The following is a 14,954-nucleotide window of genomic DNA, read 5'->3' as shown; positions in this document are numbered from 1 at the left end:
TTTTGGAACCAACCAAAAAGAAACGGGCTATAAGGCAGAAACCATTTTGGGCTGGACTTAAGGAATAATAGATTGTTAAATACATTACTGTAGACTACCAAAGGAAATGGTTTAATCTCCGTATTTGGAGAGTTTAAAGAAAACGGTAGACAGTCATTTGCCCCACTTGATGATTAATCAGTCACCTTACCTGAAGTGGCAGGAAAAATTTGAAAAGCCTAGGTCAAAAGATCTAAAAAGTCCAGGAATAGGAGTCTGGAGTAACTGGGATGCAAAGAACCAAAATTAATTCAGGATTACTGAACTCAGTTGCCCTCAGAAAGAGCTTCATATTTTATATCTTTCATATATTACTGGTATGGAAGACCCATTTTATTGATCTGAGCTAAAAATTACATTGTGTAGGACGCATTCAGGTTTCAGGTTTCTGTCCAACACTCAAAAGATGGCTGATTGGATCTCCCAGAATTCCACTTTGGCAGGGATAATAGAAGCAGCCTCGGCAACCCAATGCAAGACGGCCACGTTTGCAGCAGCAACAGGTAAAAACCAAGAGGGGGAGAGAGGCAGCAAGAGATGAAAAGAGGTGGTGAGATCTCCCCTCCCCAACTATATCTCTTATTGCTATTAATATTACTGCTACTATTAGATAGCAGCAACAATAATGGTATTTAATAGCAGTGTATACTAAGCATTGGGGTATATACAAAGTAATCAGATTGGACAGAGTCCCTATCCCAGACAGAGCTCACAGTCTAAGGTACCGAATCCCCTTTTTACAGATGAGGTGACCGAGGTCCAGAGAAGTGAAGTGACTTGCCCATAGTCACACAGCAGCCCGGAGGCAGAGCCAGGATTAGAACCCTGTCCTCTGACTCTCAGGCCTGTTCCCTTTCCTCTAGGCCACACTGCTCTTCCACAGCCCTATTCTGGACTACATATCTGGTCCCTGCTACTGTTGCTGTTGAGGAGAGGGCTCTCCATGGATTTCCCAGGTGGGTTACTCTGCTTCCAGTTCCCTGGACCAGAAACCCCCAGGAGATCACCTCGAACAAAAATACCAGCTCTAGTTTGAACAAAGCAGCTACAGCAGCACAGAAAACAATGAGTCGCCCCGCTGTAGCCAGCTGTTCTGAAGAGAGATGTCCTGATGAATACGGTTATGTCTCTGTGGGTGTGCTTCTCTATGTTTCTAACAGAGGTAACGCCTTAATGCTTCAGTGATGACACCAAGAACCATTTTCTGTCTTCTTTATTTCTCTTATCCTCTTCCTTAATGTGCTCTCTTTCTCTCCCTCTCCTTATGTGTCTCGGTTTCTTTTACTTTCACACTCTCTCTCTTCTAGTCTTCTCGGTCTCTTTTCTGGCTGTTTTTCCCAACTGTAAACTGTTGACCCATCACAGGGCAGGGTGGCACTGATGTCCCTCTTGCATCAGAAAAGGAATGACGTCACCCACATTAAAGCAGCATAACATGAAGACTTGACAGCCACCTTTCTGGGAAAGTGCACATATTTTAGGCAATTCTAGAACATTTCTCTTGGAGAACCTCTGAACCCTATACTTGGTCGAGGGGCTTTTCATCCCCTCCCAGAGCCATATGAATTCTGGGGGCATAGCGGAGCTGGCGCCCTTGGCAGCGGGGGAGATTCAGCACTAAAAATAAAAACCGACATAAAAAGCATCTAGTACCGAATCAGTACCAGACAGCGAACAGACCAGTTGCAAACCAAATGGTTTTTGTGAAATCAGGCAATTGACCACCCTCCCGAACCTCCACGGAAGCAACCTGCACAGGCCTGGGAGTCAGAAGGTCAGGATTCTAATCCCGGCTCTGTCATATGTCTGCCGTGTGACTTGGCCAAGTCATTTCACTTCTCTGTGCCTCTGTTACCTCATCTGTAAAATGCAGATTGATAATGTGAACCTCATAAGGGACAGGGACTATGTCCAAACTGATTGCACTGTATAATAATGCTGATATTTGTTAAGTGCTTACTATGTGCAGAGCACTGTTCTAAGCGCTGGGGTAGATACAGGGTAGTCAGGTTGTCCCACGTGAGGCTCACAGTCTTCATCCCCATTTTACAGATGAGGTAACCGAGGCCCAGCGAAGTTAAGTGACTTGCCCACAGTCACACAGCTGACAAGTGGCAGACCTCTGACTCCCAAACCCGGGCTCTTTCCACTAAGCCACGCTGCCAGCGCTTAGTACGGTCCCTGGATGATAATTCTTAAGTCCCACAATTATTATTCACCCCAAAAATATGTTCATTAAAGCAAAAGCCCAGTTAAATTAAAACCTGAACAGATCTACAAAAGTCACATCCCCTGTCTTTCGTAATCCCTGTTAGCCATGAAATTTTACAAATTTGATTTGGATTTTTATCTTGTTCTACCAACTGTAATACTTCACTATTGAATGGAGGACTGTAAAAGTGAACTAATCAGAATATCTGGAGAATAAGGAGCATGATACCAATAATGAACAAGTCACCACCAATTCTGAAAGTAAGAGCTTTTCATTAACATGAATATTTTTAGAAATTCCAATGAAATCAGTTTTCCTGGAATAAATGTTTTCAGAAGAACTTTAAGAAGTAAAATAAATGGCTGATTTTGCAAAGACAGATCTTATATTAACACACAGCACCATCTAATGTTCAATAACGTACATTGACAAAAATTCCCTTTATTCTAGATTTCATTCAATACTATTTAATGAGCACTTTACTATGTGCAGAGCACTGTACTAAGCGCTTGGAATGGACAATTCGGCAACAGATAGAGACAATCTCTGCCCATTGACAGGCTTACAGTCTAACTGGGGGAGACAGACAAAAACAATAGCAATAAATAGAATCAAGGGGATGTACATCTCATTAACAAAATAAATGGGGTAATAAAAATATATACAAACGAGCGAACGAGCACAGTGCTGAAGGGAAGGGGAAAGGAGAGGGGGAGGAGCAGAGGGAAATGGGGGAAAAGGGGGCTTAGCTGAGGGGAGGTGAAGTGGGGGGAAGAGAGGGAGCAGAGGGAAAAGGGAAGCTCAGTTTGGTAAGGCCTCTTGGAGGAGGTGAGCTCTCAGTAGGGGAGGTGAGCTCTCAGTAGGATTTCTGTTTTACACAATGAAATAAGGGCTATTCTTTCATTAAATCCTGGATACTTACATTTACATATACCCTTAATAACAGTGCTAAAATGGTACATTTTCTAATTTATGATTCTGAGCAATTATTGAGTATTCAAAAATACCAGGACCATTAATTTTAATTTAACCAAAATAACATATTTGAGAGTCAATTCAATACATTAAAATCAAAAGTCTTAGGTCCAGTGTATGTACAGAAGAAACATGACTTTTTCATACTATATGGAAAATGAAAACAACCTGCTTATATATAAGAGCACAAATATAAACAAAAATCTGGAATTTATTTGGAATCCAAGATCGCCATTGCGATCTGGAGAAACCCTGAAAGTATCCAAAACGTAACAGCCCCAACTACCACCACAATCCTCAAGTTTCCCACCTAGAAATTTTCTACAATACAGATGTCTGTCACAATACATTTCTTTTTACACTGACATTTATTGCTCACCACAGAGTTATTTTATCCATTTTTAGCTTCTTGGAGTTTTTTTTACACTTAAATCCTGAATTTATTTTACCCCAAAACAACAGTGCAATTTAAAATAAACAACTCAACATCCATTGATTAAGATATTTGTAAGCTTCCTTCAACCTCAATTTCAAATATCTGGCTTGGCTAGTAATTTGGATTTCCAGGCACTTTCTGAAACCCACCCGAAGTGGTGAGAGAGCCAAGAGCAGTCCCTCTTCTTATTTGCTCCACTGTCTTGCTTTCATGGGGTCTTTTCGGTATGGGCAATCAGAAAAGAGAGGCAATATTTTGTGAAAAAAGGACAGTGATGATATTAATGTCTGTCTTCCCGTCTGGATTGTAAGCTTGCTGTGGGCAGGGAACATATCTGCCAACTCTATTGAACTGTACAGCCCTTATGTACATATCTGTAAATTACGTTAATGTCTGTCTCCCACTCTAGACTGTAAACTCATTATGGGTAGGGAATGTGTGTCTATTGGTATATTGAACTCTCCCAAGCGATTAGTACAGTGTTTAGTATGGGGGATTAAGACTGTGAGCCCCATGTGGGACATGGACTGTGGCCAACCTGATTATCTTATAACTACCCCAGCGCTTAGAACAGTACCTGGCATATAGTAAGTGCTTAACGAATACCATTATTAATACTATTAGTGGGCTGCTGCTTGGTGATATCACATACTCACCTAGGCCATGTTGTAAAAAGCCAATCTTGAAATAAAGTGGGTTTGTTTCAGAGGAAATAGCCACTTAATGGAAAATGTAGGGGTTGCCTGGATCTCCTTTTCTAACACTGAGACGGGGTCCACGGAAACCCCAAGAAGCCTATCCAGATCAAACTCTAGGGTATGGCAACCCTCCCTCTGCCCCCAATCTCTAAATTAAAAATATCCCACTCTAGCAAAAAGCCTGGGCTGTAGATATCAGAGGATATTTGGGTCCTAATTCTGCACTGGCGTAGATCTAAGAACCCCACCATGGACTTCAACGAAGGATCAGAAAATGCAGACACATCTCTGGTATTTGGGGTACCGTTCCCTGACTTCTGGTAAGGCTGCTTCTGGGTATTCCGGGTAAGGAATGTGTCTGCTAATTTTGTTGTTTTGCACTCTCCCAAGGACTTAGTAGAGGGCTCTGCAAATAGTAAGCACTCAATAAATACCATTAACTGATTGATATTTCCAAGGGTGAGATAAATAAGTTTACTGATTCTACTAATTGCCCAGTGAAAGAGCAATATAACCATACTAGATCTTACGAGCAGGGATTGTATCTTACTCTACTGAACTCTGTCAAATGCTTTATACAGTGCTCATTACGCAGTAAGCGCTCAATAAATGCCAATTATGGACTGATACACTACTGAACTCCTTTAAAGTTGAAGTGAAAGCATTACCTTAACATCTGAAGTAAATGGAGCAGGTTTAAAGGTCATTGAATGAGATGATCTGGAAAGCAGTATAGGAGGAGGAGGAATTCTGTTTTTCTCCTTAGTTAAATCTTCTAATTTTTTCTGATATGAATACAAAGCACTTTGTTCTGCCTCAGTCTTCTGAATTAAAGAAAATGCTTCCTGTTATTAAAAATTAAGACAGAAAAAATAAGTTTAAGGGATTGGGCCTCATTAAGCTTTGCAAAAATTCTTGATCATAAACAATATAATCTCATAAACCATATATCATAGTTGTTATCCAAACCACATCACTGAATACATAACTTCAGACCTGGAGTAATAGTTCAGAAGTTGCTTGGAAATAGTAACTGTACCACAAAGCTTAGCATAATTACTCAGTATTTTTAAAAATCTGAGGCAATTCACTTACTCCGCTTCTCTGTGGTAAACTCCTTGTGGGGCAGGGAACATGTTTTCCCACTCTGCTGTACTCTACTATTCCGAGCTTACTTAGTGCAGTGTTCTGAACACAAGAAGTGCTCAATAAATACCATTAATTGGTTTCCTTTAGACCTAACCACTGCTTTTAATTCAGACTCATGCACACTCCATAATAATTTAATAATGGAGTCTCTAAAATTTGCAACACCTGAATCTCCACCACTACTTTTTAAAAATTATTCTCACATCACCCATTTGTTATATGCTGTGTCCTTCCTCCTGCAAATTCAAATGCTGTACAGCACTGCCAATAGCTAAAAAAACTGATTTTCAGGGGAGATTTCATTGCCTGGGTAAATTGCAATGCTGAAATGTGGAAAAGAATCGTTGGGACTGGGATACTTAATAGTAATGTTCTACTCCATAACCTATGCGCTCACATTCATATCCCCACTCTGATTCCCCAACCCCCAAAGCCTTTATGTACATATCCTTATACTTTGATACTTCCCGATCTGCAATTTAATTGTCCATCTCCCCCATTAGATTGTAAGCTCCTTGTGGCCTGGGATTGTGGCTAACAACTCTATTGAGCTTACCCAAACACTTGGTACACATTAAGTGGTCAATACCATCGACTGATAAAGCAAAATTTGGTGTTAGACAGTTTTGTTATGGTATTTGTCAAATGTTTACTATGGGTCAAGAGCTGTTTTAAGCTGGGGTAGACATAAGCTTATTAGGGTGGATTTGGTCCCTGTCCCATATGGGGGTCACAGTCTGAGCAGGAGGGAAGAGTATTTGACCCCCATTTTAAAGTTGAGGGAACTGAGGCACAGAGAAGATAAGCGATTTGCCCACAGTCATACAGCAAGCAATTGGCAGAGCTGGGACTGGAAGCCAGGTCTTCTGACTCCTAGGCCCATGCTCTTTCCACCAGGTCATGCCGCTTCTTGATATTCTATAGACTTCATTAGTTGTCATAGTAATATTTATTAAGTGCTTACTAACAGCAGAGCACTGTCCTAAATGCTGGGAGGGAATACACAGGAAGGAATTAGACACAGTCCCTGTCTCTCTAAGGGTGTTGCAATCTAAGTTTAAGTGAGGAGAAGGGAGTGGAGACACACACCACAGGAATGATGGAACATTTAAACACAACACAAATACATGAAATAGGTTTAAAATCTCGGCAAGGATGGAGGAATCTAAAAGCACACAAGAGCAGCTTTTATCCCCAGCCAGGGCACTTGGAGCTTCCAGGGAGAGGGGAACCTCAATGGTGGGAGGAAAGGTGGTGGATATCGGAAAGGGAAGGAGAGTCGGGCTGGCCATTATTGCTGTCCCTGTGTGGAGGACACTGTGCTAAGAGCTTGAGAGAGGACAACAGAGTTGGCACACACAGTCACTGCCTTCAGTGAGATTACAACTGAGGTTTTTGGAGGTCTTCCTCAGCCAATCATGTTGAAGAGTTATGAATTTATGTATCGTTCCATGTGATGAAAGGACCCTACTGACACAAACAGTGTATTACAACATAGCATTCAATCCACCCAAATAGTTTAAGGTCAACCTTCTGGAGAATAAAGTCACCTTCAAAAGAGCCTTGACAATATCACAACATCCCCACCTACTGTAAAGACCCCCCCATTGATGTTATAGCAAATGGGTTGAGTGCTTACTACTTACAGAACCCTGTACTAAGCACTTGGTAGAGCACACAACAGCATTAGTAGATACATTCCCTGCCCATAATGAGCTCACAGTCTAGAGGGGGAGGCAGTCAATGTGAATAAATAATTTAAAATATATAATTTACAGATAAGTACCTAAGTGCTGTGGGAGTGGGGCAAATATCAAATATCCAAAGGTCACAGATCCAAGTACATAGATGAGGCAGAAGGGAGAGCAAGCCAGGGAAAAGAGGGCTTAATCAGGGAAGACCTCTTGGGGAAAATGTGATCTTAAATGCTTTAAAGGTGGAGAGACTGGTAGTCCAGCATATATGGAGAGAGAGGGAGAAGGACAGGGGAAAGGGGTCGGCAGCGTAGACAAGCTCAAGGAACAGTGAGTTAACTGACTCTAGAGGAGTGGAGTGAGTGGGTTTGGCTGTAGTAGGAGATTGGTGAGGTGAGGTAGGATGGGGCCAGCTAATTGAGTGCTTTGAACCAACAGTGAGGAGTGTCTGATACGGAGGTGAATGGGTAGCCATTGGAGGTTCTTGAGGAGTTGGGAGACATAGAATGAACATTTTTGTTGATAAATGATACTATCTCCGTTAGGTGCTGTCTACCAGGCAGACATTTTGCATTTTTAGAGGATCCCACTAAAATTGGATAAAAGTGAAGGAATGGAAGATCAAAAAGCTGCTGATAGCGAAACAAGCAATGCATCAGCGATATCTTGCACCACCTTTCAACAAAATGGGGGTTTTCTAAATGCTGGTACCAGGTCAATAACTGGGAATCCCCAAGTTTGGGGCAGATTTGTATACATGCCAGGCGCTCTGCTAAGCACTGGGATAGATACAAGATTATCAGATCACAAACAGCCTGTCACCAGCTTACTGGGCTGGGGGAAGGGGTATTTCATTCTCCTTTTATAGATGAGGAAAAAGGCACAGAGAAGTGAAGTGAAGTTCAAGGTCACCTAGAAGGCAAGTGACAAAGCCAGGATTAAAGCCCAGGTCTCCAGTCCAGGGCTCTTTCCACTAGACCACACTCCTCCTCTGGGTTATGGAGCCAGCTATAGTTAGTAAAATTGGGTATGAGTTCCCTTCTCAATGTCATATGGCTTTGTTTGCTTCTACTATACTATGGTAACATCTTAATTGGCAAAGATTTTCTAAATACAATGTTTTCTTAATTGGCAAAATGTTTACTTTGAAAAGAAAACATTCATTTCACTAGCAAATGCTTTAAAAGTATGCAAATGTTTCAATCACTGAAACAAAAACAGGGCTTTGTAGATTGAGATAGAGGAATATTCTAAAACTTCCTAAATGTTCCCACCTATAACTTTCAATATGTGGGGCTCAAGAGGGAAGAGAGAAATACCACTTACTGAGAACATTTGCATACAACACCAGATGCAGCAGAACAAACAAAAAGGCAGTGTGCATCCCCACAACGTAATTGTGGAATGATAATCATGGTAATAAAGCTTTGTTGGATTTTTTTTCTAAGATGATAAGCCTCTAGTTACATAAAAATCTTCTTGTAATCCACTGAAATTTTGAATAAATTTATTTTCCTAGTTGCACTGTACAGATAATCTCCCTTATTGGGTGTACTGAGCTGCATATTCATTCCCAGTAGGATGATTTCAAGATCAAGACAATTCTCAATTTGACTCAATTACATTTTTAACTATTTTGGAGAACAACTGTACAGAATACATTTTTATGAAGTTTTGGTATAAACTGTTCTAAAAAAATGATTTTGACCCAATAAAGAATCCAAACAATTAGTTCCCTAATCCTGTAAAATCTGATAAGCAATGGCTTTTTTTATTAATCATATATCAAAAGTTTTTATTTGCCAAACAAGAAGGAAAAGTTATAAACAAGGAATCCTAATTTATAAATATACTTAGTCCATTTTTTCCAAGTAAATCTTTACTTTCTCAGAATGTATCAGTGGTTGGTAATATGAAGACTGGCTTCAGATCTCTGCTTAAAAGAGAAGATGATCTGACAAGATCTGGAGGGTTTGGAAGTTGATTATTTGTAAAGTGAGAATTAATAAAACAACCATAATCACTTCTTTAGTACAGAAAAGAGAAGGCTAAACAACTATCCTCAAGTTTCCTTATCGTTCTGCAACTTTTATAGTTTTAAAACCTGTTTTGAGAGCCACAGAATGAAAAGTTACCATGAGGAGTAGTACCACCTAGTGAAAACATCCTGGGCTGGGAATCAGAGGACATGGGTTCTACTCCTGACCTGCTGCTTGCCTGATGGATGACTCTGGGCAAGTCACTTCACTTCTCTGGGCCTCAGTTACCTCATCTGTAAAATAGGGGTTGAGACCATGAGCCCCACGTAGGACAGGGACTGTGTCCGACTTGATTTGCTTGTTTCCACCCCAGTGCTCAGCACAGTATCTGAAAGGCAGTAAATGCTTGAAAAATACCAAAATTATTATTATAGCAGCTTAGAAAATGGATGAGGCCCAGAGTTTCTCCTGCTGAAAGAAGTCTCAGGAATATTCTATCCTAGGGCCCCTGACGTACTGTCAGGTATAGGGCGACAGGGTATGGATGCTTCAACACATCCCATCACCACTCTGCAAAAGCAACTCAAACACATATCCTGCCAGTTATAGGGTATCCTTTCCCACCCTGAAAACTCTTCCTAAAAAAACCTTATTACAGTGAACAGCTGAATAATCATGGTATTTGGTAAGTGCCAAGCATTGTACTAAGTCCTGGAGTAAATACAAGTTTAGAAGAGCCAATTGGCAATGCTCTTGGAGCTTGAAAAGCCTCAGTGGGGATGTACTGCTCATCTAAAACAGTGACGGCCTAGAAAATGTGTAGTACTATATTTTTAAAGATACGGGGAAGGGGAAAAAAATTGTCCTTCAGCAGCCCTTACACACAGGTGAAATCTCATGGTCAGCAATATCATCCTTGAATATCAAGGACAACTGTATATTTATAGAATCCATCCCACTGCTCTCACCTTCATCACAAGATGCCTTTGAAATTCCCTACCCACAAACCCAACAGACAGAAATGACAAGCAAATCAAGCAAGCTAAAGAACTTCCCATCTCTATTTGCTCCCCAATTACCTTGGCACTTAAAAAATTATTTAAGGTAGAAATTTTTTAGGGGTATAGGAAGAAGGATGGTCTACATTTCTCACAGGACACAAGTAGATGGGAGCCACATACTCACATAGGGAGGCTGAAAAAACGTAGAGGTTTTGTAACTGGTAAAGACAGAGAAGAGAGAATGTAGCTAAAGTGACAGAGTAACAATTTAAAATTATTTTTCCATTCTGAAGCTTTACATTTTAGTTATTGTTTTCAAAAGTGAAGGGGTAGTTTTGTTTCCTCACAATAAAAATATATAAAGACCGCCTAAAAGGCGAATTAACTATTTCTACAAATAGCAAATGAGAAGGAATACACTTCAATTTCAATATAAGCAAGAGAGAAATGATTAGAAATTAATTTGAATTGTTATAAGGAGAAAGCTAAAATGCCAATGGAAATTATGAAATTTAAAAGAGAAAAGGCCTTATTGTAGAAAATGGTTTTGAAGAGACGCAACTCTTTGGGTCCCATTCAGCTCTATACTGAATTACACTTTTCTAATTTTCTCCAAGGAAAAGATAACATAAATAGAAAGCTTTTCTTATCTCTATTATAAAATTGTAACTTAATTTAGTACTTGAGGCTAACTAGGAGTATTAAGAAAATGTTTATTACAATTTAAAGCTCATTAGAAAGTTACAGATTATTTTTAAAAAGATATTCTTTTTACCTCTAAGAGGTGGTTTGGCGAAACACTGGCTAACTGCTTGTGAAATATCAGCTCAGCTTTCTGCATCAAGAAGATAGCTTTGGATAATTTATTTTTCTTGATTGTATTCATTACATCTGATTCTATAAAACAAGATATTAATTTAATCAAGCAGGAGGATAAAACTTTTTTCCTGTTGTAAATATTTTTATGACCCTTTATATATTACCTGTTAAACACTGAGCGTTATTTACAGATTGTTTGATATTTACAGATGATTTGGTGGGCTTATGATCCTTATCCAGAGTTTGAAAACCTTAAAAAAGAAAGATGTGTCAAAAAAATAAAATAAAAACCCACAGTCTTTTTTAATTACCATACCCTATTCTACCTCACCTTTCTTCTGAACTACTAAAGAAGAAAGATATCTCAGTATGTTTCTACTTCGGAGTAGATAATATTCTTTTCTGCATTTTCGCTCACTTAAGACAGCACTGACTGTATTGTTGAAAAATCTCCCAATATGCAAAATACCGTTTCTATTCTCTACAACATTACTTCAAGAAAGGGAGTAATTCTTGTCTCCGTTGTAAATGGGGACTGCAATTGAAAAGGGTAGGACCTCTTACTGCACAATTCAGTGGCCTGCATTGGCTACTGCCCCAGGTGTTTCATTAAATTGATACATCTAGTACCACAAGCCACTCTTAGAACTAACTTCAGATAAAAATTATGTTTTGGCCTTTGGGGTTAATAAGTAGTTTAACTGAACAGATAATAAATCTCTGGAGAATAGCAATTCATTCAGAATTAGACTAGTTTTATAATTAATATTCTAGTTATCCTCATTTCTAATATACATGTATACAGATGGATTACATAATACATAGAGATACACGTCAACAATTGTACACTAGACTGTAAGCTCCTTGAAGGCAGGGATCATGTCTACTAACTGTACTATATTGTGCTCATGTGAATGCTTAGTACAGTGCTCTGCACACAGTACATGCTCGATAAATACCATTAATAGATGTTTTACAGTGGAGAAATGGCAAAGAAATAAAGAAATCAAGTGGAATTGTGCAGAGATGAGATTGTTCTTTTCAAAATTTAATCTATCACTGCAATGGTTAAGCAGTAGGAATAGCATTATAGGCTATAACCCTGTTATATTAAGCACAGGGAAAAAAATGCAAGGCATTTTGGGATCCTTAGATGAATATTACTACACATTAATTACTTTTCATTAGAATTTCTTGACTCATTTCTTTTATAATTATCATAATTTATACTGAAAGCAAACTACTAAATTGATGCATGTGGTTCATGACAAAATTCAATACTTTAATCCCCTGACTCAAAGTGGCAGAATTGTACGGAGCTTTGTAATGATCTTTAAATATAATGTAGATTTTCCCTATTATTGTGACTATCAACATGAATCCATTAAAAGATCAACATGAATGACATTTTAGAAAGAAGAGCCCCCTAAAAGCTCAAAGTATATGTAATGAGAAAGTTTTACTACATAACCAGGAAAAGCAAACAATAGTGGCTAAAAGAATAGGGGGAGCTCCTTGACAAATTTCCCAGATGCCAAGCCACTGGACAAAACATTCAAAGCTGTGGCAAATGAAGGTTGCCGAATTGTATATTCCAAGCGCTTAGTACAGTGTTCTCTACACAGTAAGAGCTCAGTAAATACGACTGAATGGATGAAATGAGGGTCCGTTACATTCTGCATAACACAAAAACGTGAGTGTGTGTCTAGGGGATTGAGGGAGGGCAGAATTTAATTTGTACCAGAAGAGGCAGAGGAGGATCTGCTGTGGAAACCACTTTTGCCATTATTGTGATGTACGAGGTCAAGAGAGAGAGTTTGAAGTCCTCAACACAGAGGCTGAGGTCTAATAAACCCAAACCACAAACTATGGCCAGTGGTGTCTTCAGGAATAAACTATAGGCATTCATTCTTATTTACTGAGCACTTACTGTGTGCAAAGCACTGCCTGTCCTCCTCACCCTCTTCCAAATATCTAGGAGCACAACCAGCTTCACGGACAACCGGGCAATTGCCAAAATGTTCTGTGAGGTAGTATCTGGCTAAAGACCTTCCCACAAGTTGAACTTATTGAGTCCCACCTAAAACCCCTTCAGAGAAATTACTGGACATCAGGGAAACCTACCTGATGTCTGGTTAATAAGCATTACAGCTATTCGGTGCTGAGCCTGGATAAGCTCAAGGTGTAAATCCATCACAAAACTATTGGCTGTGACTGGTGTATTGCACCTTCCATTTGCTTCTGAAGTGTTCAACTTCTGTCCAGTTGAATCCAGAGGAAAATAAATAGGAAAGTAGTTATCAAAACAACACACTTGCTGCACAACATATGACATATCAAAGCACAAAGAAATGAAAATGTGCATTCTAACATATTTTCCTCACCATAGTAAGGTTCATTCTGAGATCCTTAAGTTCTTACCTTGGTGTAACAGTGGTCAAGTACCGATAATCCATTTGGCAAAGACGTCCCTGAGCGGGCTAAGTTCATACTATCAATTGCTTTGCTGAAATTTTCATAGGCAAAAAATAACCGTTCTTCAGGACTTTTCTACAATGAATTTGACAAAAATATTGACCAAAGAACAATAAAAATCTAGGAAGGTCCTATAAAAAAATTTCTTAAAGCTATGTTAAAGTAATAGTCATGATATAGTACTGATATACTTTAAAAACTCTGCATGTAGCACAGACTGGCTCTATCCAAGTCAAATGACTATAAGATGAATTAGCCATAAAGCTGAAAATTATTCCCACAATGAATGGGCCCATGGTTTTTCCCATGAAGAATGAAGCTTCATTTCAAAATAATTTACTTTCAATCTCCTATTTTTCTACTATCCAGTAACAGCAAATGTAAATATTTTATATCAGAAAGCAGAAATGATTTATAGCCACTCACTACATATTGAGAATATGTACCAATTGTCACAATTGGGGAGTGATAAATATTTTAGATACTCTGCTTCTATTCAAATATTTTCCTTTGAAAACAACTACAGCATTTAAAAAAGATGAAGCTTTAGCCCTTTTAGAGGAAGATTCTCCAACACAAAAAGTATAATTTACAAAATTGTAGGAAAAAACCTCTAGCATGACTATAAAAACAAAATTCTTGACAAAATGCAGAAATATCAACATAGATACAGGACATTACAAGAGAGAATATTTACAACTAAATACACTTTTCTTAGGAACTTGCTGAAGATATTAAACAAGAATTTCTTTATACTTCAATTTAATAATTTGATGATTTGATCACAATAATTTCATAATCCCATAACTTTCACCATTAAACTCTATTTCCCCATTTCATCATGGTGACTTAAATGGACTATAGAATCTAAAAATGCTGCCCTTTTTTTTTCCAGAATCTCCCAGATCACTTTGAGAAACAAGAAGTTCTTAATAAAAAGGATTTAAAACATGCTTTGTAATAGACTATCTTATCTAAATCTAAATAAACTCAATTTATATTTTTCTAAAACACTACCTATTAAAGCTGTGCATTAATTATTAATTGACAATCAAGTAGTAGACTGTACACTGAAATCCAAACAGTTAGCAAATATCCATGATCTAAACATTCAGCAAATAAAAGTTCAGCTTTTCCCTAACCCACTTTCAGCCTTTGCCTTTCCTTAACTGTTGACAGCCCCTCCCTTCAGATTTCTTTGAGGCTAAAAACAGTCACCAGTAAAATATGAAGAAAAAAAGCTGCCAATCTCTAGGGATAATGCTAGAGATTCCTAATTAAAGACGACGAATGCAAGTTGGAGGATATGTAACAGGAGCAGGGACTTTGGTTGAAGATTGAAAAAAGTGGAATGACAAGACAAAAGAGAAGAAAATGAAGGAAAATTGAAAAGGTCCAGGCAAGGAGCCAAGGTGATGGAGAGAGGAGAGAGAGAGGTTGATACAGAGGGTGGAGAATGGAGATCAGTAGTGGAAGT

General features: G+C 38.8%; 1 protein-coding gene across 1 annotated transcript in view; it reads right to left on the bottom strand.

The window, feature by feature from the left end:
- CFAP54 (cilia and flagella associated protein 54) overlaps positions 1–14,954 on the bottom strand; it is a 174,323-nt gene that overhangs the window by 119,406 nt on the left and 39,963 nt on the right. Inside the window, exons 17-21 of the mRNA XM_029078670.1 lie at positions 13,424–13,552; positions 13,127–13,259; positions 11,167–11,253; positions 10,959–11,080; positions 5,029–5,205 (exon numbers count right to left, since the gene is read on the bottom strand). Of these exons, the coding sequence (XP_028934503.1) occupies positions 5,029–5,205; positions 10,959–11,080; positions 11,167–11,253; positions 13,127–13,259; positions 13,424–13,552 (648 nt within the window). The remainder of the gene's footprint in view (positions 1–5,028; positions 5,206–10,958; positions 11,081–11,166; positions 11,254–13,126; positions 13,260–13,423; positions 13,553–14,954) is intronic.

This window comes from Ornithorhynchus anatinus, chromosome 14 (assembly GCF_004115215.2).
Source record: "Ornithorhynchus anatinus isolate Pmale09 chromosome 14, mOrnAna1.pri.v4, whole genome shotgun sequence".
Lineage (NCBI taxonomy): Eukaryota > Metazoa > Chordata > Mammalia > Monotremata > Ornithorhynchidae > Ornithorhynchus > Ornithorhynchus anatinus.
Note: the sequence above shows the minus strand (reverse complement) of the source record. Positions and strands in the feature narration are given on the sequence as shown.